Consider the following 27,841-nt stretch of genomic DNA (forward strand, 5'->3'; position numbering starts at 1 on the left):
ACCTGTAGAGAACCTATAAATTAGAGCTTCTGTCTCAATGCAAGTATTTTAGAATCTCTAACATGTTTTCTTACAATATTGCCCTATATTTTTGCACAGTACTGGGGTAATTGGGGTTCAGTGGGATGTTTGATAACCCCAAATCCAGCTCTCTCTACTTGCCAGATGTTAAGGTGCCTTCTCTGTTTATCATGTGCAAACGTGAGTCTGATTGGCACTGCATCAATTCATTTAATTTACAATTCATTATCACTGCTGGGGTAAAACCATCCCCACAGCATTATTCTTCCACTACCTTATTTAAAGTATTTAAAGTATAAATCAGTTCTCTTTATTTTACAGTTATGCAGTGCTTTAATCTTTGTCTTTCTTCTTATGAAAATATAAAAATTATGTTAATATTTAACTGCTGTAAATGAACATAACTTTACAAAGTTCAATACTTATAAATGCTTTAGCTATTGAGGGTTTGTTATGAAAACATTTTAGCAGTGAATGTGTGTAGCGGTTGTGCTTGTGGCTAAATGTGTAACAGGACGCCCCCAGACAAGACAAGGCATTAGAGAATATGTGTGATAGTGATCTGATTCAGATGAACTGCAGGTGGGAAGGTCGGGTTATCGCATGATCCCTTGCGGCAGCCAGTGTGAAAGGCTGCTCCACCATGTGCATGCACACAAACACGCTCAGACAGTAGTGAACACTGCGGCCCTGTTATGGCCGGGTGCTGACATGCTTTACGTTCGAGCATATTTGCTGAGCTCTCCTGCCACACTGCAGTGTCAGTAACCAGATGAAGACTGGTTTGACCCTAACGTCCTTTCTCCATCCTCCCACATATGGGTTTCACATACATTCTGTCATCTACCTCTGGATAAGCCCCCCCACCCCCACCCCAGGGTCAGCTGCAGGTCAGACACAGAAGGTTTGACCAGTCTGAGTTATTCCACTCAAGCAGTCAATATCAAAACTGTTGGTTAACCTACCTAACTTTGTTTTCTCCTCATAGGACTATATAAAGGTTTCACACTCATTCACAACCTCACAAACAAGCGTGAGGCTTTGTGTCTGCACACATCGGCTCCCAAACCCCTCCACCCTCCCAGTTTGACAGATATATGACCCTGGTTTTCCCCCTCTTGAGTTATTTTTCAGTAAGGCTGCTGCTCTTTGGGGCTGTCACTATCTGAATAGACAGATGAATGTTGGGGTGGAGAGAGGCAGACGGGAATGGACAGATGATAGAGCCATCAGCTTTGATGGTTAGGGAACGGATCTTTGACATCTGACATTAAAATGTCCCGATCTGGCTGCAGATTTGGTCGACGCAATTCAATGTGAAGAAGAAACATCCCATTTGAGATGTATCACTCTGTTTTTTTTAAGCTTTTTTTGTATGAAGGTGGTCTTGGCTTCAATTTCAAAGTCTCATTGAGGGAATTAATCATTCATCAGGAGAAGAAGGGAAGCAAAACACAGCTAGGGTTTCACAACGGCTTAATTGTAGCAGCAATTAATTCTTCAAAGCCTGTAACCAAAGGACTTACCTAAGGAACAATCCCAGAGGACTGATGTTAACTTGTAAATACATAATACTTCTAGCTGTCACATATATTTGTTTTTTTTTTCATAAATACAACAATTCCTTAACTATTTGAGTATGAGAGACCCTTGTAAAAGTATCGATACAATACACCATTAGTGATTGTACTTTTTACGCTTAAAAATCTTAGTGACGTGCATTCGTATTCAGACATCCAAGTTTATAGATACACTTATGCTAATCTTTTTTTTCTTTTTTGAATGTTATTCTTTTCCTCCAACTTTCTGTATTCATTTTGCGTGCTACTAAGAGCTGTTGTCATCACAATACGATTAATAATTTTCATTCACTCATTTACAGGAAACCATATACTTATTGAGTCACTTTTTCAAGGAATCCGAAGGTATTTTTGGGTGTTTTTTATTCCATTTTTGGAGAACTAGAGACTAAAAGTACTGCACATTATTAAATGGCTCAAGGTTAGAGTGGACGGAAAGCATCCACCATAAAATTAAAAGTTTTATCGGAGATTTTCCTGTGGACCTGTATTTGCAGTTTGACCTGCATGGGTTCTGACAAAATGCAAGCAAGACATCTTCTGTTATATATATTTTTTTTCACCAATGACTTTAAGTTTGCTTATTTTATGTTACATGCCAGATATGTGAAGTGCATTGGTAGTTGTTGCCTGTTAGGAAGAGGCTCTTGCCAGAAGCTGTTTTGCTACTTCTCTGGTTGTTTAACTTTTGGCAAAGTTTGAGGTATTTTGCATTTCCTGACTGGTTTTCCTTTAACTTTGCCCTGTATTAAGCTTGTCTATCCGGAAACTCTGACCAGCATCATTGCCTTTCAGCCTCACTGCCATCAGTGAGAAAAAAAATCCCTTCAGATTATTCAGCCAGTATAGTAAACTGTCATTTTTCTTCCCCTCCAAAGTGATTTTCCATATGGTGTTGGCCTAACATGACATAATCTACGTTAATATTTTTCTGTGGTAACATTTTTAAAGTAAAATAGTTCAATGGGTGTTGATACATTTTGCAAGACAGCATAAATATCCTAAAAGCCTTTATTCAGAATCTCCTTCTAACAGCACCTCAGAGTCAAAACTGATGAGCTATGTTGTCAAATATTTTTTGACTCTTGTCTGTCATTCTTGAAAAACTCTGCTTGAAAATTTTCTTGTTGTGACACAGATATAAATAGTTTTGTCTGACCTGTTTGTCTCCTTTTTTATGTTTTTTCTGCTTAGATTCGCGTTGATGGGCCTCCTAATGGTGGCGTCCAGTATGAGACGATCTCGGTCATAAAGGACGGCAGTCCTATCCTCAGAGACATGGCCTTCTCGCTTGACAACAACTTCCTCTACGTCATGTCAGAGAGACAGGTAGGTGTTGGTTTTTTCGGATGCCTTTTTAAACCCTGTTTAAAAAGGCATCTGAAACCCCTGCTCCTAATTATAGGAGCAGCCCCAACTGGCAGACTGGCAGCTATAATGCATTTTGTGTGTGCGTATTCAGATGCTTAAATGTCAGGGAAATGTTGTGTGACTTCAGTACGGCCCAGGATGGCTCACCTCTGCCCATCACCAAATCCACCAGCTCCTGTTAGCTAAAAATAATCTGTGTGGCACAGCAGGGGGACATTCTGACAGCCTTTGATAATGAAGGAGAAGAATGAGGGCATGGACAAAGAAAGAAATCCAGAGACAAGAAAAGGGTTAGGTAAGAATGAGAATAAGCGAGATAAAGGGCCTCTTCCTTTGGCTGGCTGTGACGTGGGGGAGTAATGAGAAAAAGAAGGACAGCTGGGGGAGTGCATGACTTAGAGTAAAGGGATGAACTGAGAGTGCAAGGTCATTCTTTCTTGCTCCAGATGAGGTGACACAGCACCGAAGGGTGAAAAAGGAAGCAACTGATATCTATCAGTGCAGAGGACGCTGGCCATGGAGAAAGGAGGAGTGGAGACGGGTGGGAGGGGGACACAAGGACGGGGCTGAGGTGTGGAAAAGGAGATAGTTTGAGAGAAAAGACATGACAAGTGGAGCTGAAGTGAGACAACGGTAAAGGGACTTAGTGGCGCAGCAGACTCGGAGAAAGACGACGTGTGAGGCTGTCAGTGTAACTGATGAATTACCGTTCTCTCTTCTTATCTGTTCTTTGAACACCGTGGCTGGTCACAGCACACAGGTTTGAACCCATACAGGGTATTGTTTTGACCAATTTATTTTTTTCTTTGTTCTTTTTCTTTTTTTGGCTACAAAACATGAGGCACAAGATAAAAAAAATCCTCTTATTTAGTGATTTAAATCAAAAGGTCAAAATCATATAGATTGATTGACCAGTGTGTTCTAGTTGTTTATGTTGATGATTATAGTTCACGACTAAAGAAAGCCCAAGTTTCTTTGAAAAACAAGAACATTCCATAAGATATTTTCAACTTTGAATGTACTGTCATAAACACACACCTTAATTTACCTATTTTTCATTAAGTATTTCAGAAATGGAGTGTGGAAAATATGAGCCTGTGACATTGCTGAGGTATTAATGAAAACCAACTTGTCTCAACCCCAGCCTTCATCTCATGGTATTTTTTTATTGTCTCTCATCTTCTTTCTAAATGTACTCAACAAATTCTTTGTCAACTATTTTCCTGGCCAATCCAGCACAGTGATACCATGATCATTAGATCAGATATATAAGGCATTGTGTGCTGGTGCCAAGTCATGCTGAAAGGGGAAAGAAAAGAACATTGGTATCTTTTCAAGCTTGTAAGCAAAGGGAAGCATGACATGCTCTACTGGCTGGCTATTGCTCTGGCTCTGATAAAACACAGCAGACCAATTCCAGCAGATGACATGAGACTCCAATCTCCCTCCAGACTCTGGGACTTTTTTTTTTCTTTGTCACTAACTGTTTAACACAAGGAGTGTGACAGTTGTTACCCATGTCCTAGAAATGTTTGACTGTAGGATGCCTTGAGGCAGGGACTCCAGTTGCAGTCCAAATTTGGTAATGATTCCTGAAATTCTTGAATGGGAAGCAATCATCTTTTCCCTTCCACTCAACTGTGCATTAATACAACTAGAAGAAGCTCTCTGTGAGCTGTTAGCTTAGTTTAAGTGAAATACTCAGTCAACACACCTTCTGAAAGGCATTACTTATGGCCTGTTGGATATGTAAACTGTCCATTCTGCCATGATTCTAGACATCCCATGGTCCTTATATGACACAGTATATTAAATAGTCATAATGATACATTGAGATAACAAAAATGTAAGTTTGTTTAAACCTGGAAGTTCCCTAAGAAGCTACATTTGGGGTTTCTATTGCCATAAAAGCCAAAAGCCATAATATTACCAATAGACCACCAAAAATGCATGTAATATGTAACTGTGTTCAATCAATCTCTATACTTTTTACTTTCTATATTTGATTTTAAGATATATTACAAGATACATTGTACGTATTATGATGTCAAGTTATTCAGCATTCTTTGATTAATAAAATTGCATATTTTTATGTATAAGAATAAGTCACTTAAACATGTAATATGATGAGACCCAAAAGGAATGTTACCTCTGAAGCAGAAATCTCTTCAATAACTCTTGGAAAAATTCATATTTCAGGTCACCTATATATTTTTGTTACCAATTTATTTAATTGGACAACTTGATTTTAATTGCATCTATTTTTTAGATCACTAAGACTCAGTTTGAATATATCAATACCACGCACAGTCAGAATGTGGAAAGCATGACATTGGACAGATTGCACAAGTGAAGAAGAGTTTGTACAGAGTCTGAAATGACTTTTCCCATGTTTACTAAATCCTTTATTCCCACTTATTTCACAGATGAAACAGCCTTTTGATGTTGAGCTCATAACTGCTAGTCTTCTGAATGAGAAGTTATGTCTGTGGATGTTATTAGTATTCAGCTTGTAGACTCTTCTGTCTCTCTCTGCAGGGGTTAGGGAGGATCGAAGCAGACACACGCACACACATTCGCACACACATGTTTAGCAGCTTTGGAGACGTTGCCTTGAATGTTTAACGATACAGTTCGATAGTCACACCTGACAGATTGGCTGAAATGGGATTCACTTCTGCTTTTTCTGTTTTATTGCAGGATTCTTTAACTCCACACCAACAGTTTTTTCAGATTTGATCCTGCTCTCTGTTTGCCTGATCTGGACAACTGAAATCCAAACACATGCATTAAAGATCTGTGATTTTTATCTCCTTTACATTACACAGCAGTTACCTTAAACAAGCCCTGCTGCACTCAGTGGGCAACATCTATTTGACCTTTATCTCAACATGGGTTTAAATGTCACCCAGAGTCACACACCCAAAGTTATCAGGAGATATATATCTTGTCTAAGCTCTGCTCATTCCCATGTGTCTGACTGATGCGGGCTGAGGCCGAGCACATGGCGTTGGGAGACGGCAGAGAACAAAGGAGGGATGATATCAAACAGGAACCAAGGCAGATTTGGCTTCAGTCGCGTTTCCGACTCGGAATAACAAAGAAGCTCTCTGTATTTGGCACAGTGGGAAAGAGAGAGAAAACAGAGTGAGGAGAGGAGAAGCAGACATGAGGCTGGAAGAGATGAAAACATAGATGGAGGGAGGGTGTGTGATATTGGCAAAGCAAGGCCAAACTCGTGGATGCGGGTTCCCGCTCCCTGCAGCCCTCACACCTGCCTGCATCTAAACATTAGAATTTAAACATACAAAAAAACAAAGCAAAAAAAAAACCACAAAGTACAAATGCAAAGCTTTCTTTGTGTTTACTTGCATTGGTGCTAAAGCAGAGAGTGTGCAGGCTTAATCAAGATACATGCAGGCAAGTTTTTTCATTCAGTATTCAAATTATATTCCTTTTTGGGAAATTCCTCAAACATTTGTTTGCATTATTTATAAACATTCGGCATCCAGATTATACTCTACAGGTTTCCTGCTTTTCCCTGGTTCTCATTTGTCACTTCCTTATGTTCGAATAATGGATGCTATCATTCATTTCCTTTTAGCTTCCTCTTTTCATATTCGCCCCATTCCGCTGCCATGTCAAACTGTGCTTTGTTTAGTAGATGTAATGACAATAGCAGCTGCAATATTAATGACGGCCCGGGACCAGCTCAATGCGAAGGCAGCGTAGTGGAACTGATTAAAAGACCTGGCTGACTTGCTTTCATTTATCCATCAGCCGCATCACTGTTTGTGTATATGGGGCGTGTCCTACTGTAAGGTGTTGGATCATCACCCTCAGTTTTGACATGCCCAGGTAAAGAAGAAATCTATGTTCACAGATATGTGTATATTCAATCTGGTACTTCAAACATATGTAAACCTCTGAAACTTTTCTGATATTCAACCAAAAAAATGTGGGATTTTATATGACTGGGCAACATAAAGTAGTGCTCTAAACAAAGCAGTTTGTGTTACATCTGCTGTGCCTAAATAGCGTGTGGACGGAAATGCTTTTGGATTTAATTTTTTTGCCATTCAACAATCTTACAACTAGGCTAAATGGTTGCGCAGTCCAAAACTAGATGTCCTGTCAATAGATTCTACCATACAGGATGTAAATCCATTCAAACACTGGCCTGTTGGCCTCTTCTTCACAGAACAGCTGCATATATACCTAGACTTATTGTCGTTTTTGTATGCACACAGTGTATATAAAACAAAATTTGGTTGCATACAACTTAACGCAGTCTAATTATATTACAGTTGGACTAAGATAAACATTACCAATATAAAGTGCAGCTTTGATCAGAATGTACCAATGTGGAAAAAAGAAAACAGTTTAAATAATGATTATTAAATAATGACATGAAATAGTTCAGTCGAATGCAAAATGTGTGTTCTATTTGAAAGGATTATAAAAGTTCAGCAACATTTGTAGCGCAAAATAATGTTACAAGTGTGATGCAGAGTCCAGTTTAGAGTTCAACAGTTCAACATTCTGATGGCAGTGGTGGAAAAGCTATTGCAGAACCTACTGGTCCTGCAGCGGATGCTGCAAAGCTTCTTCCCAGAGGGCAGCAGGGAGAACAGTCCATGGTGGGGATGTGAGGGGTTCCTGATGATTGGGTCACGGACTTGGGACACGCAGCGCTGGGATGAAATGTCCATAATGGAGGGAATAGGAGCCCCGATGATCCTCTCTGCTGTCCTCACCACTCTCCAAGTTCTTCCAGTCAGAAAATGAATTATAGACAAGATGTAACTAGTTAGTTTTTAGTTCAGTTTGCAGTACTTATGGCTAACAGGTTTTTAACCATAAAACCGTATCATTTACATATTTAAGATTTCTATGCTGCTAAAGGGAAAAAATATTTGAAAGTTCAAGCAATTAGTACACACATTAGATTGCTTGTTTAAAGGACTCACATTCTGGGTGTAGTCTCATTTTGGTTTAGTTCACATTTGGTTTTAACAGTAATACTTAGTTTATTAGATCTCCGCTGAGCTTGGCTGAATCAAAATGATTTCACACCCAGATATGTTTTGGACATGGTGAGATTATTTACATTCATTTTAGTCAGTAATAAGAGCAGTAGCAGGAATTAATTTGCGTTGTATTTTAGCAGAGCTCAGGATAATTGAAACTCGACTTATTAAGATGCACATACTGAAAGCTGCTTAAATTGCAAGAGCTTAGTTTTATAATCTCTACACAAGACTGTAAATAAGTGGCTGAGCAGGAGATTTGCTGTAGGAATGCAAAGAATGATAAATTATTATTAGATAAATATGCCCATACTTTCTTGGGGAAGGGACCTTGAAGTTTCATAGATTTCAACCCCAAAACTCTTTTTTTTCCCTCTCTCTTATTTTTTTATATGTTGTTTCAAATTGCTGTTGGATCATTTCAAATTAGCCACCAACTGTTTTTGGTTCGAATGTTTTTTTTTTTTTTTTTTCTAAAACTAAAGTAGGGGGGTCTTTGTTTGTTAGCTTCACTATTTGTAGCTCTGTTAGAGGTCTATACTTTAGGTGTTTTAGTGTGAACAAGGACACATTTCAGTTTGAAGATTAAAATGAGTTGTTCTACTCATAGTTTGTAACTTTCCAAACTGCTTTTTTGTAATATTGATTAGTTAATTCCTCTAAATACCAGCTGCCTGGGTACAGCTTGATTTTTTATTTTATATTTATATATATATTTTTAATTACTTTTACTTTTAAAAGAAAGACTAAACTATCATAGAGTTTACATTTTAAAATCTCTTGAGCACCTTATACTAAAACATTAGTGGATGAGTATGTGTTCCAAGGAGGTTAGACCCCTTTCTTCCTTCTGTGGTTCCAAACGCTTCAAATTCAGCCTGTTTGATGAAAGACAAAGGCTGAATGTAGAAGCAACATTGCTTTAAACATTGCTCAGCTCCTATGGAAATGAGACGCGTGGACACAACGTCTGCAGGTTTTAATCTCCTTTTGACTTTTTCCTCTCTACATAATATTCTGTCCGGCTCCAGGGGGCATCTATGGCACAGATTGAAAGCTTAGAATACCAAACAATGGAAAAGTAGAAAACACAGATGTTTCCAACATTTTCAAAGCCTTTCGCTGTCATACAAAGTACAAGTAATTTATTTTCAGGAGTTTTTAACAATCTGTTGATTGTGGTGTCGTTTATGGGCAGAACCACAAGATGTCTCTCAATGTTTTTTATGTATTCTATTAAACCTCTCACCGGTAGGAAATGTTCCTTGTCCACCATGTTGTTTCCCATGTGGAGCTTTCTGTATAGTCTGACATCCGCAGTGCGGAAAATCTGGCCACTCTTACGCTAAAATTAATGAATTTGCTGAAGGTTTTACTCTCCGTTGCTTTCTTGCAGCAAGAATAAACCTCAGACACTTGAGAAAATACAAGTTTTATTCTAAATAGCTCCTGGTGATCTGCACCAGCAGAAGTTATCTTGAAATTTCCCTATAATACTGAAAGTATTTCACTTTGTGTTTTGTTTTTTCATTGGAAAACTCCATCGATATTAGAGAGGGTTATTTCAGTGTGTCCTGGCCACAACTACATGTGGTTACTGTGATTCCTCTCAGCTGTTCCCTTTATAGGTCCTTATAGCATGTTTTTACACTGGATGCTCCTCCTACCAGCCGCAGGTCCCCCCATATCAAAGACGCAGACTTAACCTGCTCCACCACAGAGAGCCATGCTGACATATGGTATATATAATGATGAAATTAACAAGCTTTTCCTTATTTCTCTTTGGTCGCTTTTTGTTGTTTAAGCTAATCTAGCTGATAATTGGCCACTTCTTGGCAATAGGTGTTTTATTCTTGCATAGGATTATCGATCTGAAGTGCAGCAAATGCTTACCTTATCATTCTATATTTTTACCTTTTTTCTCTGTTGCATTGCTCACTATAATGGTTTTAGTAAAGGTTAACAGAGCGATCATTTTTCGATGCCTATTTATTTTGCTGGTAAGTTTGATTTAGCTGAGTTCACAGTTACTCTTTTATGGAGATTGCCGAACTACTACTATATTTAGCTAAATATTCCCACAAGTTTTGGTTCTTGACTGTCTTGCAGAGCCACCGGCAAATCCTGTGATGAACAAAAAGGTCATAGCTGCTGTGGTAGACTCAGCTGAGCTGCCTCCTGGACAAGTTTGTGCTTTCTTTTCTTCCAATCTGTACTAAATGCCCTCTGAAATGCCTTAGATTCCTAAATCCACCTCATAATATTTGATATGCATGTGGTATTCAGCCTTAATCGCAAATCATATCTTGATGATGCAAAGTCCAAGCACATGACTATGTTGCACAGGATCTGAAAGTGGTGCATTTGCTGCAGTGCAAAAGCGTACGTGATAGACCTCTGGAGCCTTAATGGAGTTCCTAGTGAAATACAGGCACTGTAATTGGAGGCTCCTTATGAGGATGAGTGTGAAATTCCTGCTAGTATTACTAACAGAGGGATATCGAGCTAGCGAGGAAAACTGGCTCATTTTTCATGGATAGACCCAAACAACTTTCCGCCATGTGTTGCTGTCACTCTTCAGTTCACCCTGGGCTCTGTAGGAAACATTATATCCGGTCGGTTTTCTGTGTTTCTGTCCCACTCTGCCCTCATCTCCTACCTTCATGTACAAAGCAGCAACATACAGAAAGGAAAACCTCAGATTTTTTTCTTTGCCAATTCATTCCAGTTGCTCAGCTGTGAAATTTAAATTCTGTGCATGAGTTGTTTCCTCTTTTTTTTTCAAGCCTTTAAGTCTTTCTATGATGTCTTCTCTAAAAATGTTAAAAAAAAAAAAATACTTGGAATTTTTCAGTTTCTCCTCCAGACAGAGAATTTCTAGACAAAGTCTGGATATTTCTTCACACCTTGTTTAGACTAAGATTAGCTGACAAACTACCTGAGTATTATTGTATCGAGTGTTTTTGTGTTTAAAATAAATTTTTTTAGATTTTATTTCAGAGACTGTATGAAGTATTTGCTTTGGCTGTATAACCGACATGAGTAGCAGCTTTAGTCTGGCATAAGCCAATGTGATATTCTGAGATAAATAAGAAAAATGGTGCTTTGATTTACAATATACTTTCTAATTTATCTTGAACAGCAGCATACACCACATGATTGAATTGCTCAGAGTAACAGTTACTGTAGAAGCATACTGTAAGCAGCTAGTTAGGGGAAGCAGATGGTTGTTTTACAATAACACCTGTAGGTCCTTAAACATACCTTTTAAACACTATTTCCTAATAGTTATGGGTTTTGCTTCTTTTTATTATGTCGTGATTGTCAAAATATTCAACCAGTCTTGTTCTGTTTTACATTACATTAAAATATCTTTAGACTAAACAAATGCTACTGTATGACTTAAAACATTGATATTTTATAACCTTTGAAAAAATGCTAATTGTAATTGATTTGTTTACTTTTATCAAACTATTTGCATTATTTTCTCCTATGGAAGTTAGTTTATGTTTTTACCATATTAATTAGACAGTGTTTTGCATTGCTCCGTTAACTGACTGCTGAATGGTTAAATGTGTCTGTTCTTATTAATGGCCGCACACAAAAGTTTTTTCCCTGTCTTAGAATTGTTTCTTTTTTTTATTGTAGAGCTTCACTCTTAATTTTTGTATGTTTTTATTTCATTTAGTTTTCTGTTAGTCTTTATGTCTGCTTGTTTTTGCCTTCATCACACCTGAATACCCCCACTCTGGGGCCATAAAGGCCTTTCTTATCTTTTCTTATAGTGTGGATTAACAAAATTCTAGTTTCAAAACCACTAGCCTTTTCACCTCATTGTTCTTGAAGTTTAAAGATGTTTTTTTTTTTTTTCATTACATCCCCGAAAAATGTGTGAATAACTACAGTTTTCTATGGCTAAATTAAGCTTTAAGAAATCGAGCTATTCTTCATTCCACCTGTTGAACCCAACGCCAGCATGCTAAAGAAACATGTATTTTTTTCTTTGCTTCCAAGAATTATTCTTTTCCTTTTTATTTAGAAACATTGACATTCTGACAGGCTGACACCCTGAACACAAAGCCTGACTAATTCACTAATTTCAGCCCGCCAAACCATTTTTACGATATAAATAGCAGAATAGCATAAGGCTATACTATTCTGCATGATAAGCTTTAACTGTACTTATTTTTTTATTTAGCAAAAAACAAGATTATCATAAATGTTAAAAACAATAATATTTCAGTTTTTTTTATATAAGCAGCTAGATCAAATTTTAGATGTTTGTTTTTAATGTAGTTGTAATAATTGAGATACTGTGAGATGATGTCAGCACGAGCCTGTTGATACTTGAAACGGCCTCATGTCTAGCTGTGATAGTGGTCTCTTAGGTTTTGCAGTTGTAATACTAAAAACACATTTTTAAAGGATTCGGAAATATTGCAATATCTTAGAAAGTGTTTGATTTTTAGTATAAATATGGGAGCTTGAAATAAACTATACAACAAACAAACGTATTGTCAGGTCTAAAATGACCAGAAAAATACTTTAAACATTTGTTTAAAGCTGTTAATTGGTAAGTTGTTTGCTCTGTTAAAAAAGTAGGTGCCTTTCTTTTGACAAAATTAATTTTCTTACTAAAAATGACTAAACTCATGTCAAAATAGGCTTATCCATGCATTTATCTTCCCATTCTTCTATCTCTAGCAGTCAGTGGGTCAGAGGTGGGGTCCAACCTGGACAGGTCATCATCCTGTCACTGGGCACACAGCCATGCACTCACACACTCACCCCTAAGGGTGCCAGTTAACCTAAAAGTCATGTTTTTGGATTATGGGAGGAAGCCGGAGTACACAGTGAGATCCCATGTATGCACAGGGATGCAATCTCCATGCAGAAAGATGCGGGGCCAGGAATCGAACCCAGAACCTTCTTGGCAACAGTGCTACCCACTGTGTTACCATGCAGCCCAAATTATGCTAAAGTCGCCATCTGGTGTATAATGACCCCAACCACATCCAGATAATTTGGTTTGAAGCACCGTTTATGTGGAAGAAGTGGTCCTAGCAAATGTTTTCTGTCATGCTTCGGAGAACTAGGAAGCCATATGCCAACACATGGACCACACAGCTGCGTCTGTTCCCCAGTCTCACAGGGACTCAAGATGAAAGTACAGGATCAAGGGGACAGCTTGCTATCAGTCAAGCCTTGATAGATTGCTGTTTGAGTCCTACCTGAGATGCAAGTGCAACAGCAGCGTCAGTTTGGAAGCTCTTTATAGTATGAGGCCAGCAAATCATTTGCCTGACTGCTTCCTCACCCAGGTGCTTTACAGCTGAGACTCTAGCTCACTTTCCTTTGCTGGTTCTCTAACAGCCTCCGACTCGCTATTCACTCCTGGTCAAATTAACTCAAATCCCTCTTTCAATAAACACGTCTGATGTTATTGATGAAGTCATTTAGCTTTTCGTTATGAAAATAATTTCCTTCTATCTCCCCTGTTTAGATTTTATAAATCTCAAGCCCTGGTGGATAAAGCATTTTGATTAAAAGGTGGAAATACTGATTTAGGTGGAATATTGATATGTCAAATTCTTGTATTTATAAGTTAATTTTATTCTCTGATGTGTTTTGCTTTTGGAATCAAACCAAGATTTGGTTCACAGTAACAAATAAAAGAGAAGCACCTGCATTAGTTCACAATAACTTCTGCTTTTATGTTCTGTTGCTTTTTCAAAGATGAATGAATGCAGATATCACCCAAAAAACTGTGATATCAGCAAATATATGTCCTGCCTTGAACCATAACACTGCACTTGATTAGCAGGTCTACTTTTAGGTACACTAATTGGTGGATGGTTAGTTGGTGGAAGTGGTACAAGATTCTTGTGTGTTTGTGAATGCACAAATACTGTAAGAATTCAGCTTGCAGGCAAGATTACATATGGTCCTACATCAATACAATGCATCTAAGAACATGGATTTATCGATGATAAGGCCTTGTTCTATCCTTTATAAAATCTAGTCACATTTAATTATTCAAAATAAAGTCAAATAACAGATTTTGTTAATTGGATTTAACTTTATTCTCCACCAAATGCCACAATATCCATTTTTCTTGACAACAGGCAATGCCTCGCAACAGCAGAAGTTTTTGCAAGAAAAAAATCTATAGCTCTAGCTGCTAGAAGTTCAGTAAAGTGTCATTTTTCTCCTGTTTTCAATATTTCCATGCCGCACAATTAGCTGAAATGCCACACCAACAGTGCTCTGTTTTAATTTTATATTAAGTAGGCATGCACCGAAATGGAAAAAAACAAAAAAATTAGGAAACCAAGTCGAAATAAAAATCACCAAAATAAGTTTAGTCAAATACTGGATCCTTGTTATTTTTGCCAATGATACTGTATGTACTAACCCTCTTTAAAACTGTTGCTAGTTTTTTAAACTCAATAAATCAGTTTCAACCTGGAGAGACTCAAATGGAGAAAAAAAAAAAAAAGTACTTATAAAGATTCTATTGACAGAATGAGAATAATCATTTGGCGCTCGGACCCTGGCAGAACACACAATACTGTAAGTTGAGATGAGCTTGGATGAATAACTTAGGAAGACGGTTAGAGTACCGTAGTCTTTCCCTCCATGGCCCAGACACTGGTTGAATAAGCCAGAGGATGAGAGGGTCTAAGAGTAGTCTACAAGCGAGGGAGGAGATGAGGAGAAGGTGGGTCCAGGTTCTGCTGAAGCACTGAATGGGGAAAGTTGGGTGTTTGTCGTAATGAAGAGGGTCTTTTGAAATGATTGGCCCCAAAGAGGGTGCGGTCTGTCGTTGATTGGCTGAAGCTTGAGCAAGGCACATCAGCAGGTGTTCAGGGTTAGTCTGATTAAGAGTCTTCCAGGTTGATTTATCAGTTAATATTCAGTAGAAAGGTATCAAAATATTAAGTTGTCATTGAAATAATTTTGTTATGCCCGTTACCTTGCCAGAATAACTGAGAAACTTTCTTGTCTTTTCAAACACCTCTATCAAAGACAGAGTCAGCATATGCAGTGTCGGATTCCTTTTCCCGATTGCATTCTTCTCATATCCATAATAGTGGTGTTTCGTTTTTGTGCTACTGACCTGAGTGCACAGTGAGACCGATGTGCATCATTTAAACTCAAACAACCTTACTAATAACCTACTCCAGCGCATGCTCAACTCTGAAAAACTCTTCTCCACCATCCATGTTCTCTTGCTTTAGCTGTTTTCTTTGCGTGTTTGACAACTTTTCTGCGAGCTGGCCGTGCTGTTTGCTTGAGATCCCTTTTCCTCCATGCTTGATCTGATTTTTTGTTGCATATTCACAAGTTTTGGCCATCTTATTTTGGCATTAAATGTTTGTTATCCACAGCGATAGACTGGCGACACGTCCAGGGTGTACCCCGCTTCTCGCTCTTAGACAGCTGGAGCTGGAGCACCCCTTTGCAACCCCGCTTGGGATAAGCGTGAAAGAAAATGGATGAATGTTTGTCATCCAAAAATACACTCTTTTTTTTTCTTTTTAAGCTAATTTTGTGCATTAACCTAGCCCAAAGAAACTAATTCCATTGCCTACAAAATTCAGTACCTGCACATGCAAAAGTAATGGTAGAACATGTCTGTATGCATCTTCATAAAATGCTGTGCTCTGCTTTGTTTTTCACATGTCATTCATTCATATATGTTGTGTCAGCAGAGTTAGGTCAGGGGTAAGGAAAGGTTCAAAGCTTAATTAAAACTGCTCATCAACATAAGGCTGTCATTCTGCAAATCTGACTAAAGACCAGTAAATCAAGCTATCCTTCAGCGCTCCGCATGTTTCACTAATAATTTTCCCTTCACCATTTTAGCCAAGTTCTATTGATGTTTTACATGTCTAAATGTCGAGCTCAAAGTCTACCCTTCCTTGCAGGCCCACCTCACAAAGGCACCTCATTTGCATGAATCCCTGAACCGGCGTCGTTAATTGACTTAAGCTAGGATTAGTGTTAATAAGGTTTTTTCAGCCCTGAAACCATTGACCAACCCTAACCTCATTATTTGATAGCAGCACACGTCCTGTCAGCCCCATCACGCCTTTAATTAATAGGAATCTCCACACACCAGTATTCCAGCCTGACCCCCTTCATACCTCTCATTTGTCCCCCCTTTTTCCCCCCTTCTACAATCCTTACAGCACGACTCTTGTTATGTCAGTGGAGGTAAATACTTAGTATTCCACAGTGCTTACATTGATGTCAGAGGCTTAACTATTAAATTGTGTTTGCAGAGCATCTAGTTCTTTATTTGTAATTTCTGTAGATTGACCAAATCTGTGGGACAAACCCATCCAAAAATAATTAGATCTTAAACCAAGCATCACAGTTTTTTTTGTTTCATTACATGACTTTTGTTTCTTTTCATTTTTCAAACAGTAGCTTAAACACATTGGATGGTGCATGAAACTTTTACAGTCCTTGGGAAGTGACAGAAGTTAAAAAGTGTTGTTGATTCTTTGAGCGCCAGATTCCCTTTCTAACTGGCACAGGTTGCATCTGGCCATATGATTGTTTCTCAATCAATTCAGTTTAATTCAGTTTATTTATATAGCGCCAATTCACAACACGTCATCTCAAGGCTCTTCAGTTCACCAGGTCATACAGTCAATTTATTCAAAGTTTTCAAAGGAAAACCAGTTGATTGCATCGACTCATTGGCTCGAAGGCAATCCCTCACATTAAGCATGCTTAACATTAGGCATGCTTAATGTGAGGGAATTATTCCCTGATGTGAGGGATACATTCCCTGATATGGGAGCAGCCAGCTCCCATATCAGGGAATGTAGAGAGCACATCCAGCCAGTCACAGTCAGAGAAACAGGACTACACTGAAAAACAGGCTGATCTCGAACATCTATAAACAAAGGTGTTGATGGCAGCAGCACAGCTGAGATGTGTAGTACTTTGTAGGTTAGAATAAAATTGAATAGCGAGTTTAAGTAATTCATTTTACAAGATAAACTCATATTGAATCAAAACAAGCAGGAATGTTTTTACATTTATTTTGTTAGTAGGCAGGCAGGAAATGGAATTAGACAGAGCGGAAAGATCACCAGGTTAGGACTCAATCTTGTGATGGCAGCATTGATGATCAACTCTTCCATACCTGGTTCATGCATTTAACCCCTACATCACCACCATGCCCAACAAACTTGATCTTAATAAAGACAAGGCAGCCTATGGAAAAAATAGCATATGCAAATACTTAACACTTGATTACAACTATATTAAAGATGTAGCCTGAAGACGATCACTCTGCGGCATTTTTGAAATGTTAAAAAGGCTGTTAGGTTGCTTAATTATTGGACTTCAACTGATTTGCATTGCTGGCTCTGGTGTATCATCTTTGCCATATATTGTTTAGGCCAGGCATTTGGTCAATGAAGCATACTGAATTCATAGTCAATAAAGCCGCTGCTGAATCATGTAGAAAAAGGAAATATGCGCCCACATAAAGGTTGTCAGCAAAGGGAAACATGAAGCTTAAAACTTTTCTGGTTGGTGTCTTGCCTGATCTATGCTTTAATAAATCACAATGGATCAGTGCCTCAAATTGTCACTGCTGGTACTTCCCACTGGTCTTAAAGCATACTGGATTCTATGCCTGAAAAAATTGCCCAGCATATTTTGATTATAATTTCTAATTAAAAATAAAATTAGATTTATTTGAAAAAAGAGGACTTTGGAGCCTCGTGAATCTCCCTCAAACCGTTAAATAGGTTTTTCTGCACAATTCTCTTATTGTGGCAGTTCGCTTTTTTCACCTTAACATAACTGCCCATTAATTGAATTAATAGACAGCTCTTTAAACTTTCAGCATTATAGCAATAACGCTTCTTGATTTACACTTCCTTTGGAGGGTTTTAAGGACTGTTGTATGTGCAACACTTCTTGTTCTTGTTTTATAAGACCTTTCTCTATCTGTTTAGTTGTTGGAATTTTGTAAAGTTTTAAAAATTTGCGTAAAAATATTTTGGCCTTTGATTAGCTGTTAGTCATATTCATCACAATCAATGTGAGATAAATAGATGCAGTAAACCTCTCTTTATGTAATTATTCTTAACATTTTTTCTAATTAATTCATTAAAATATGTTAACTTTAAGTATGCTTGAAAAGTGAAATTCTTAGTAAATAGTAAGAGTATTAGTTAAATAAATAAAATCAACTCAGATTTCACTTTTCTTCCGTATCTGGTGTTTTTTTTGTTGGTCGGAGTTTAGAAACGACTCTGTGGGTTTAGAACAAGATTGTGTGCTTATGCACTTTGTAAATGTGAACCAAAAAGAATGGTCCAAGAGGAATCCTACCAGAATAATCAGCTCTATAATTAAGTGCTGAGACTACGTCAACTGCCTTCACACAGGCCCTCATCCCCGCCTCCCCCCTGCACCTCATTCTGTCTCTTTTCACTCTCACTGTCTGTCTGCCCAGGATTTGTCTGCTTCCTCCCAGCGCCTATACCGAATGCTCATGACATTTACTGTGAGACTAATGGCAGTGCTTCAGTTCTCCTAATTGTGAGCTTTAATTGCAATAATTATTTACAAGCCTAATTAAAGCCTAGAGAGTGTCAGGGAGAAACAGGAGTGCCAGTTGAAGGAACCACGACAGGGCTTGTCAGGAGCCAGGCAAAGAGTAAAGTAGCTCCAATGTTTGGTCGATAATTGGAGAGGTTGTGTCTGAAAGTCTCTCTTGCTCTCTCAATCCTGCTTCCATTGTCCCTCTTTGTGTATATTAATTACTTTCTCTCTAAGTGTTGACAGTGGAGTCCGGCGACTGTGTGAAAGGTGGTATAGACCATTTTTTGGTTCAGTTGAAAAGTAGCTGTTGCTGTCACCAGCTCTGGACCAGGTGTTTAGTGAAAGGTCTTGAATAGTTTGGTGCTTACCTGTTGAAATGTACTGACAGCCTATTTTATGACACCACCAGCTGCCCCTGAATGGTTGAAAAGGTGTGTGCGTGTGTGATTTTAGAAGAATGAGTTTGTCCCTGGTTCTACTGAATGTTGCGGGGGACCTTTTAGCCAGACTTTGTCTGACTGTTTCTATCTGAAACTCAGGTGGCCTTTTGTGCCTGGCTGTGTGTGTGTGTGTGTGTGTGTTTGTCTGTGTGTGTTTAACTGTCTAATATGGTTATCCTGCCAGGGCTGCAATATGTTTTTCATCTGTCCTTCACAAGGCCAGGTTTACAGGACACAGTAGGAAGACTTCTGCTTTTGATGGGACACCTATGGTACCATAGCCCTTCCTTCCCTCCATTTGTTGGGGTTGTGCAGTGTTTACCTCGCCCCTCCCCATCCCTTTCTTCTGTCTTCTTTTCCTCTCTTCTCTGCTGTCAGAGCAGCGTCCGATGGGGGAACTCAATTCCACAATGCCGCTCCCCGATTCCCTGCGGCTCAATTTGACAAAACTGTCAGCCTCAGCCTTGGTGATGGATTATTGCATCGTCTAGTTTGTAAAAGTGTGGATTTGATCGTTGTGTGTGTGTTCTTTTTCTAAAGGTGTTTTTGACTTTAAATAGGGGCAGGTGTCCGTTTTTAAACTGTCGATGGCCAGAAAAAAAGAAAACACAGTATGCATAACAATCTGAAAATCCTATAGCAGTCTCTATTTAATAACATGTATGCCTTAGCTTGTTTTAAATTGCTGTAATTTGGTTCTCTTTTCTTGTCAGCTTGAACACAATGTGTATTTCTGTGTTTGGTCTGTCTTTTCGCCAGCATCCAAAAGAGTTTCCCAGGGCTTGATAATAGCACATCTGCTGTTTACACTTTATGCGCCTAATCTTTCTGCTAACTCATCTAATGCTGCAGTCCATGTTTCAGCAGATGGGAGATAATATATCAGTAATCTTCACCAGAAGTGGGAATCTTTCAATTCATTGTTTTTAATCAAATAAAAAGATATTATCCTACAAACTTGTGATGATAAAAACTATTAAAAGCTAAAGCTTGAAGGTTTTATTCTGACAACGCATGATTTTTTTTTTTAGAGCTACAAACAATCACTTCTTCAATGTAAAAATGCCCATGTAATCACTGGGTTTCTGAATGTCACATTCGGCACAATTGTTACCAGTCAAAGTCATCATATAAGGTCTAATTTGGCTCTTTCAGTCTCAGGAATACCCCAGAATCCCATTATTATCTCATTGTCTACTTTCAGTATATGTTTGAAGGTTTTTCCAAATTATTTGGGGCTTTTATTTGTAACAAGCCTTAGTGTTGTTTAAACAGTTAGTCTATTCAACACTTTTGTCTCTTTTGGATCGTAGACATGCGCTTTACGATCACACCTGGCTTGTAATTAAACAGGTTGGACACAGTTTACATCAGCATTTTAATTTTATAACAGATGTCAAATACCATGTAAAATGCTGATTTGCTTGGCTGTATTCGGTCAGTGTTTACTTATTTTGAGAATGTGTAGCATGGTAGCTCTGATCATGTGGTCTTGTGAAGTTAAATCAACAAAACGCTCAAGTTTTCAAACAGATAGACTTGATGCATCATGTAAAAGTATAAAACATAGATATGAAATATAATAAGCAAGCAGGGTAGCCATAATTCAATTGGAAAGCTTTTGTATGCCACCAGACTGAGCTACTGAAATTTGCAGTCATAATATCTGACAAGGCCCTTTTAAAGGGCGAGAACATGGTGAGTTTGAGGTCCAAAAACTGCAGTGGATCAGTCGAGGCAATTAAACTTAAGTTCTGGAACTACAAGCACTGTGTACCTTGGAGGAAAAATGTTTATTAAATTCCCACTTTCCAAAAAGCAACTGGGGAGCAGTTAATTTGGCTGCACAGTGGCAGCTGTCTGAGAATTGTGCGATGAGAGAGAGAAAAAGACAGAGGGTGGAGAGAGAAGAAGAGAGTGAGACACAAAGGCAGTTTGGGCTCATTATGTTGATTTTTTTTCCTCTTCTGCCAAACAAAGACACCCAGGCACTTTCAGACACACCAACCAAGATCGCTCTCAGTTTGCTTTCTTCTTCTAACTCTCCAGAATTTCTTTAGAGCCAAATCTAATATTTCCTTCTTCCTTATAAAAGTTTTCCAGCAATTATTTTTTTTGCTTCTTATTTTCACAGAGGTTTAAACAGTAATCCGTCATAGGCGTTAATATAAGATCTGATGAGTGCTTTGAGTCCTAGCAATACCTCAAAATCCCATTAAAATCTCAGTGCCACAGCCCTGCTGAGCTTGAGTTTGCATATTACCCAAGCGGCTTTGCACAGAACACATAAATCATAAACAATCACGGACACACATGCACACACTTGGTTTTAGATTTGATGATGTGTTTCTCTCAACCTGAGCCTAGTTATCAATACCTCCTTCCCTATCTGTCTCTCCATCTTGCTCCTCACCGACTAATATTCATCACACAGACACACATGCGTACCCACAAGCAACAGCCCTGAGAGCAGCGGGGTGTATCCAAACCCTTCATTTGTATGTACATGGTGAATGCTGGGAGAGAGGCTGAAACAAAGAGAACAAACATACTCACTTGCGCAAACACACATGCTGTTACACACTCCTGCACACATGCTTGCAAAAAATAAAAAAAAACAGCTACCATAATCAGACATGCGCTTCAGAGTCCCTCTGTGGATCAGAATTCATCTCTGTCTGCTTTTTCACTGCAAATCAATACTCCTGTTGGTCGACAGGCAGCCGTTAAGTGTGCCAGGGAGGCTCCCTGGCCCCAACACTCTCTTCATACACACACATGACACACACACTCAATGCCTGTTGATGTGTGATGGCCTGTGCTGCTTCCTTATTAACTCCTCACATGCTGACTGAAGCATACACCTCATTACTGGCTGCATTGACAGTCTGGGATCCCACTGAGAGACACTCAGACAAGTCGGACAAAGACAAGAGCAGAGATGGATCGAAAGAGGTACAGTGAGGCGACAAGCATGAAGGTTGTCACACAGACAGGCTGCCCAGACAGGTGGGTAAAAATAGGTTAAGACAAGTGGATTGACTAACAAGGAAGGCCATTCAAAAAGCTGCCACTTAGTTCAGTCTGTAAACTAGAGTTATAAATAAAACTATAATGAGGAGGATTGTAGAAATCACACATCACTAAAATGAGGTGACCCTGAGTTCTACATAGAGATGCAACAGAAGTTAGATGTTAATTAACAGAAATGAGTTATGTTGAATTATCAGGCAATAAAAATGCATTTACATAATCATACTAGGGTAGTAGCAATATCAAAGATCTGAATCATTATGTTCAAAATGATTATTAGTATTATAGTGTTGTAAGAAAACATTAGTTTGCTAGAAACATTAGATACTGAAGGTAATTCAGAAAATGGTCAGTCTTTGATATTTTATTCTAGTATTACTGTTTTACCCCTACAATTTCCAAAAGCGCAATTTCTTAGAATGGTGGCATTAACTTTAGAGTGAAACATTATTATAAAACACATTTGTTCCCTTTAGGTTTCATAGGTTTTCTCTCCTGAAAAATATATGTTTAATATAAGACTTACCTTTGTAAATAAAGGTTGCATAGAATACTAATAAAAAACAGCAACAAACCCAACCATTCTAATTCAAGGGTGTTCAAATAAACTAGAATAGCCAGATTCCTTTCTTCTGAATTTCAGTTGAAAATAAAAGAAATATCCCTAATTGTTACTCAGAGGGGAGATTGAGTTGTACCAGCAGTATGGTAACAGGCAATTGGTAGTATAGAGGTTCACACAAAGGTCAATATATGGCAGACATTAAATAAGAGCAAGAGACTGTACAGTAAGGACAAATATAGAGCATTAGAAAATCTGCAGTTAAAAATATAGAATACATACCTTCAAAGAAACTGGCAACCAAGTAGAATAATTGAAATGAATGTACAGCATGTGCCCATATGTTTGTTCAAAAGAAAAAAAAGACAGACATATTGCGGTTGTTTAGGACTAGCAATGGTAACAAAGTGTAAAAGTTCCTGGAAGGTAGAAACTAAGAAAAACTGTTTATGTCCTTTTGGGATGCAACATTGCATCACTAATGGAGCTCTTCAGTTCTGCAACAGCTTCATGCAGTAGTGGGAGATAATAACAGAGAGTTATGTTATTTTTGCCAGGGTTTCTCTGTCTCCCACCATTTGCACTGGGTTGAGGCAGCATCCATAGACAGTGCTTGCCTCCCTAACAAGCTTATCTAACCACTTTCTTTCAACAGTAGATAGGCTGCTACTCCAACACATTATACTGTGAAAGATGTCAGATGCCACCAGTTTGTCCAAAAAGGGTCTTCAGGAGTGGTGGATTGCACTCCATTTTCGGCCCCTGTAGATGCAAGAAGATCATAAAGGCAAGGCAGTCATAGCAGCTCTATGTTCCTCTTACAATAGTTTTGGTTTGACTTCCAGATTGATTAGTGGCTTTTATTGTGCCATACCCACACACTTCAATTAGCACCTCTGGGCCTCTCAGTGGATCAGTTGAGAGTTCATGCAGTGTAAATAAGGACTGAAACCAATGGGGACAAAGCGCGGACCACAGCAGAACCACAGGCAGCCTAAAAAGGGGGTCACAGTGCTTTCTGATTTCCTCAGGTGGGTCACCGCTTCAAACAGGAGATAAATAATAGCATGGTGACACACTGTGACATAAACTAGTACCACAGAATATGTTCCACACTTATTTAAACAGCTTTGGACTCTCAATTAGGATTGGTATAAGTTAATGTACAGCTAACACTATTTGTTTTCAAATTATGTGTCTTATTAGGATAACAATTAGCCTTTGTAAGGTTTGATGACTCAAATGTGGCTGTACCTAGTTAGTATGACAGACAAAGTATTTTTTGGAGACACCATGGTCTCTTTGTAAAAGAGATCTTATGCAGCACAAACATTCAGGTACTCGTACCAGTTGTCTTCCTCTTTATCTGGGACAGAGTCGCTGGGGCAGCTGTCTAAGTAGAGACTCCAGAACTTCATTCTCTTCAGACACCTCCTCTAGCTTTGCTGGGGGAAGCTAGAGGCCCCAGGAGACTATGTCCCCAGGAGGGACATATTCTCTCCAGCGTGTCCTAGGTTGTCTGTCATGGCCTCTCCCCGGTTGGACATGCCTACAACACCTCCAAAAGGAGGCGTCCAGGGGGCATCTGAAAAAATATGTCAGAGCCACCTCAGCTGGCTCTACTCAAAGCCTCTCCAGAATGATGGAGCTCTACTCCGAGCAGGTATTTAATCACCTAGCTATGCAGGTGTAATGAGTACTGAACATTTCTCGTTCGTTACTTTGAGATGCCACTTGTTCAAACAGCTCTGTTGGTCGACTGATATCTTTAGAAATAAAAAAGCAGACAATTGTGCTCATTTGATAACAATTATATTTCTTACTCTTTACGTATTTGTTCTACTCTAAGCTGAAACAAATGTAATACTAGCATGCTGTTAGCTGTGTAAGCTTTGCCAGACCAAGACTAATATCATTTGATGCAATATGAAAAATAATTTGTTAATCCCAGAGGGAAATTAAAATTATCCAACTATCCATCCAATTAGTGCTGGTCTCAGAAAACTCCTGCATGGACGGAACATTCAAACTCCACACAGTTGCTAGTCTGGCTGTGCCACCTTGTCAGAGACACAGACTTGTGACTACAATTTTTATGTGACCTTGAGTATTAAGCATTTTTCTTTAAACAATGCTCTCTACTATAGAATTCTAATGGCTTTTCTCAACAATAAAACTAGCAAACATGTAAATTTAATCGGATCAATTTTAGCAAATCATAAATTCTAATTCATGGAATGAATAAAAGGTTGTAGTTTTGTGTAAACCAAATGATTATAATGCAATATATTTAAAAACATCACATTCTCAGAAACACACATGAGCTTTTAGCGGTTTAAGCAGTGTCATACTGGGATTTCAAAACCCACTGCTAATTTCACATCATATTAGCTGTGAAGTGTCTGTTTTAGCAGACCCCTGATGCCATTAGCTTTGGGACACAGTGTGTTCTGATGTCTGATGGGTGGCTAAGTGGAAGAATGCAGCCTTTTATGACATCAATATGGAAAAAAAATGTAGACTATTATAACACAACACTCTTAATTTAATGGCTCCACTGCAAGTACATTGCAGAAATATGGCACTTAAGCCTACTTTAATTGACTTACACATGTTAAATACTAAGATGCGTGTTAATGCATTGTTTTAACCTAGCCTAAAGCATAAAAAGGGGTACTATTATGTATCCCAGGTATGTTTTACTATATGTAGGAATCATCATAGTGCCTTTTAAGGTAAAAATAGATGTCAAGATGAAATGAAATAAAAGTGCTTTTAACATACCCTAAAGCATAAAAGGGGCTGATAATGTTTCCAAATATGTTTTACTATAAATTAGAATTCCTATAGTGCCTTTTAAGGTTAAAATAAGGCAAAAAAAAAAAATATGTCCAGATTAAATGAAATAAAAGTACTAAAAAGAGGAAAATGTTCATATAATAATTCAGTGATAAGGAATGATTTACAATTAACAGGCTACTAAGATTGTGTAATTTTAAGATTTAACCTTAAGGTAACGATAAATAACTAGTCTTGATCCATTGTTATCTGGCTTCTGATGGTGGCATTAGCTTTGAAGATCAGGAATCTATGATGACAATGAATGTCCTTTAGAAAACAAGCCCGATTCATAAAATGAGATCTTTAAAAGACTTAAACCTAGCCTTAGAGAACTTTAATTGTCATTTTGTATATACAGATTGTATACAAAATGACAATTAAAGAAACACAATGCTTAAATGTATTAATGTAAATGTATTAAATGTAGTGTAGATGACTGGAAGTTAAATTTTACAACTGGTGCTGATCATTGCATTTTTTACCTTCCCTCTTTTAAAGACTTGCTGTTTTGTATGTGTCAAACATAACTTTTTAGGTGTCAAAATGGTGCCCTCTAAGTGAGTTGTTTGTTTCCCGTCTCTCAAATGTAAAAAAAATACATATTTTCCCTTCGCAATTTGCCCCAATTCACATGGAGCCTTTGACGACAGAAATGCTTTGTCACTTAGACTTTCTTTCTACTTTCTTTTGAGGACAATTAGAGCATTGATGTTCAAATTCATGTTCAAACACAGTTAAAATAGCCTTTGCTTGCCCATCTTCTAATTTTCAGTTTGGCCACTTAATAAAGTTACTGACATAAATAGGTTATATGTGGCAGCTAGAACTTCGAAGTGGTCAGTCAGAGTTTTTTTTTATAATTTCCGTTTTTGGGGGGTTTCTGACTGAATTACAATGGAAACAAGCCAACATGATGAGCAATCACAGAGAGGATTAAACATGGGAACATTGAAGAGAACGTCTAGGAAGAAAGGATGGAGAAGGAAAAGAATCAGTGAACAGCCAGACGCTTTCAGATCTCATCATCAGTATCTATGTAAACATCTTTACCTCAAATAAGAAAGGGAAACAGATTTTTGAACAGAATGAAGGCTGTGGAGTAACTTAATCACTACATGACATTTTCTCTGTACTGTAAGTAACTAGGATAAATCCGACACAAATAATAACTGCCTGCTTTTTCTTTGTACGTCTTACAGTTTGGTTATGCAGACTGAGTAAATAAACATTCTTCTGAAAGACAAAGAAACGGCAAGGATTGACTAAAAACAAATATCTCCCCATGTGTTTGTTCTTTTGAAGCTCAATGTTGATAGAAGGCATTAAATAGTGTTATTGGGAATTTCAAGCAACACGGACTTCGGTTATGTATTTACAAAAACACAGCTGGATGCAAACTGAAAAGCGCACACAACCTTCACTTTTTTAAATATATGCCCTTCCTCTCCCTAAGAAACAAGACGATTGAAGACATACATAATTGATCAACTCCTAGCTGTATTGACTTCATCCTCCTTACTGGTCGATTCCCTCTTTCCAATACCTCTATACTCACATTCCCTATATATGTGTCCGACTGGTATTTTAATGTTTGTAGATCTCCTTGGCCTATTTGTTCAGTATGGTATGTGTTCACATCCATGTCTGTAAGAATTATACATATATTTTTTTGGTCTGCAAGCTTTGCCAATCTATTCTTCTTTATTAAAAAAGAAAAAAAAAAAGAAAATGGCTCAAGCAAAGTAATACTGGATGGTAAAGATCAGTTCCAAAGTTTATAAATTGGATTTTGGTCTAGTCGATTCTTGCATAAATATTCTTCACTCTAAACTATTGTTGTTGTTGTTCTGTCAGTATGTTTAAGGTTCCTGCTGGGGTGAAAATGAAGCGATGCCCTGTTTCAGGTTTTTAGAGCCTCTAAAAGGTTTTTATCGGACAATCACTTCCTAACAACTCTGACCAGCTTCCATGTCTTCAAAGAGGAAATATATAGTTCCACTACCATGGTTCACCAGAGTGATTTTGTGTTGGGATGTGGATGCAGTAGCTGCCTTTTCCCAACATGTTACTTTTTTATGTAAGCCAAAAAGTTTTGGTCTGATCTGACCTGATCACCCTCCAAAAGCTTTCTTTATCCTCCGAATATGTCAAACTGGGATTTCTTTAGACTGTCTTTAAAAAAACAGATTTTTCCTTGCCACTATTCTATTTAGGTTGTCATTTTTTAATAGCACAACTTCTACTAATCAACCTGACACACCTTGGCTGTGAGTCCCAGCGCCTGCTCCAGAGTTGCAATGGCTTCTGCTGCTCCTCACTTGGAAGGAAGGAAGGAAGGAAGGAAGGAAGGAAGGAAGGAAGGAAGGAAGGAAGGAAGGAAGGAAG

General features: G+C 38.2%; 1 protein-coding gene across 2 annotated transcripts in view; it reads left to right on the plus strand.

Moving 5' to 3' along the window:
* Positions 1-27,841, plus strand: part of LOC107091891 (plexin-A2-like) — a 252,833-nt gene that overhangs the window by 107,824 nt on the left and 117,168 nt on the right. For both annotated transcript variants that reach the window (XM_015386090.1, XM_015386101.1), the window contains exon 4: positions 2,796-2,930. In XM_015386090.1, coding sequence (XP_015241576.1) covers positions 2,796-2,930 — 135 coding nt within the window. The remainder of the gene's footprint in view (positions 1-2,795; positions 2,931-27,841) is intronic.

The sequence above is a fragment of the Cyprinodon variegatus genome, unplaced genomic scaffold (assembly GCF_000732505.1).
Source record: "Cyprinodon variegatus isolate N-32 unplaced genomic scaffold, C_variegatus-1.0 Scaffold16, whole genome shotgun sequence".
Taxonomy (NCBI): domain Eukaryota; kingdom Metazoa; phylum Chordata; class Actinopteri; order Cyprinodontiformes; family Cyprinodontidae; genus Cyprinodon; species Cyprinodon variegatus.